The sequence below is a fragment of the Rhinolophus sinicus genome, chromosome 8 (assembly GCF_057876585.1).
Source record: "Rhinolophus sinicus isolate RSI-liver-muscle chromosome 8, RSI-T2T, whole genome shotgun sequence".
NCBI lineage: Eukaryota > Metazoa > Chordata > Mammalia > Chiroptera > Rhinolophidae > Rhinolophus > Rhinolophus sinicus.
Window position 1 is genome coordinate 39,292,639 of NC_142508.1, and position 1,525 is coordinate 39,294,163.

Sequence of the window (1,525 nt, forward strand, 5' to 3'; positions counted from 1 at the left end):
GGTAAATAACTACTTTTCAGATAGGGAAATTCTGCCAAGAGGATAGCCTAACCCAGACAGGTCTGATATTTTGGCTTTCAAACTATAATTGGAAATGAAAAAATTATTTCCATGCATATATATATTTCTATGTATATAGTGCCTTTTAAAGCATAATAATGGTGAAACAATAGGGTTTATTAATAGGGTGGTTCACTTTAACCACCTAGCTTTTAGCGAAACACATGTAATTTTGAGTTTTACTCTACCTACTAAGAATACCCAAACAGCATTCCAGGTTGGCAAAATTTATTCTGCAATTTAAATTCGGAAAGTCAGAATTTCAGTGTGCATTAAAATCCATGGCCATTTCTACTTCTGCTGAAGATATTCATAGGTTCAGCTTCAGATCTCCTCTGCATGAAGACTCAGGGTCACAAAAGGCACAAGGCTAAAAATAATCCCTTCGCTCATCCTGTCAGACTCACCTGCTCCAAAGGATTGAAGATACAGCCATGTACAGAAAAAAGAGTATGGAAACCCTTCCACTGCTTATAAGTTAGTCACTAGCCTTTATATTTTGTACACGAGGAAAGGTACAAACTTGGTTCACACAACACTGTTTGTCATTTCTATTCTGCACGGTAAAATTTGGGTTGAAAATCCACAGTCCAAAGAAACCTCCGTAACCAAACCCATTCCCTCCAAAGAGTGAGAGTAATGGTCAGGGCTGATATCAAGGAAGAATTGTGAGTCTGAAGAGATGAATTCAGAAGACTTGTCTCTCTGGGCTATAACAGCAGCTCTTTTTAGTAAACAGTGCACCAATTGCTGCCATCACTTGGCATCAGCCCTCCAGTAATAAGCAATATAAGGTCAACAAACCACCAAATCCCAAGTCCTCCAAGTGTCAATAGCTTCCCTACGGCTGTGCCAGTGTGTCCCAGACAGAAACGATCCACTCCAAAACATCCCAGGAAGAAAGAGTAGAGTAAAGTGGTTATAAAGTAGTGTCCGGTATACTTTATACAAGGTTTATTCTCTCGTAGGAAGGTCCTAGGACTGGCACACTCAATTCCATCTAAGGCATGGCAATGGACTGATGTGTGTTCCACATCCTTGTAGGCCTGACCACCGAACTTGAGACAACCATAACCAAGTTCCTGAGATGCCGTTGTATTTCCAACATGATCCACTGGGTCATCACATTCTATGAATTCATCAGGTAAGTAAGAGCAAAGGATGACTGGAGAGTTGGGGTCGCCATATTCCCAGCTCGGAGCGCCAGCGGAGACCTCCGGGTGGGCGGCGCCAGCGGATGTGAGCTCGGGCTCTGCGGTAGCGTTGTACGAGTGGCTCCGGGAGACACAATGCAGCAGAAGTAGATTTCCCAGCAGTAAAGCCGCCTGGCCGCACAGAAGTAAGTAACTCACCGGGCAACCACCCAGCACCATCTTCCTGGGCCCAGTAGCGGAGAGCCGGCCTCTTCAACCACAAAAACCCGGCGGGCACCGCAGACCCAAGCCCCTTTAACCTTTTTTTAAAA

General features: G+C 44.3%; 1 protein-coding gene across 1 annotated transcript; it reads right to left on the bottom strand.

The window, feature by feature from the left end:
• Nucleotides 1-587: 587 nt before the first annotated feature.
• On the bottom strand, nt 588-1,514 carry LOC148757543 (TM2 domain-containing protein 2). Its single transcript, XM_088800076.1, has one exon. It carries the CDS (start codon nt 1,431-1,433, stop codon nt 789-791), a length of 645 nt encoding a protein of 214 aa, XP_088656202.1. The 5' UTR covers nt 1,434-1,514; the 3' UTR covers nt 588-788.
• Between the last annotated feature and the right edge of the window lie 11 nt (nt 1,515-1,525).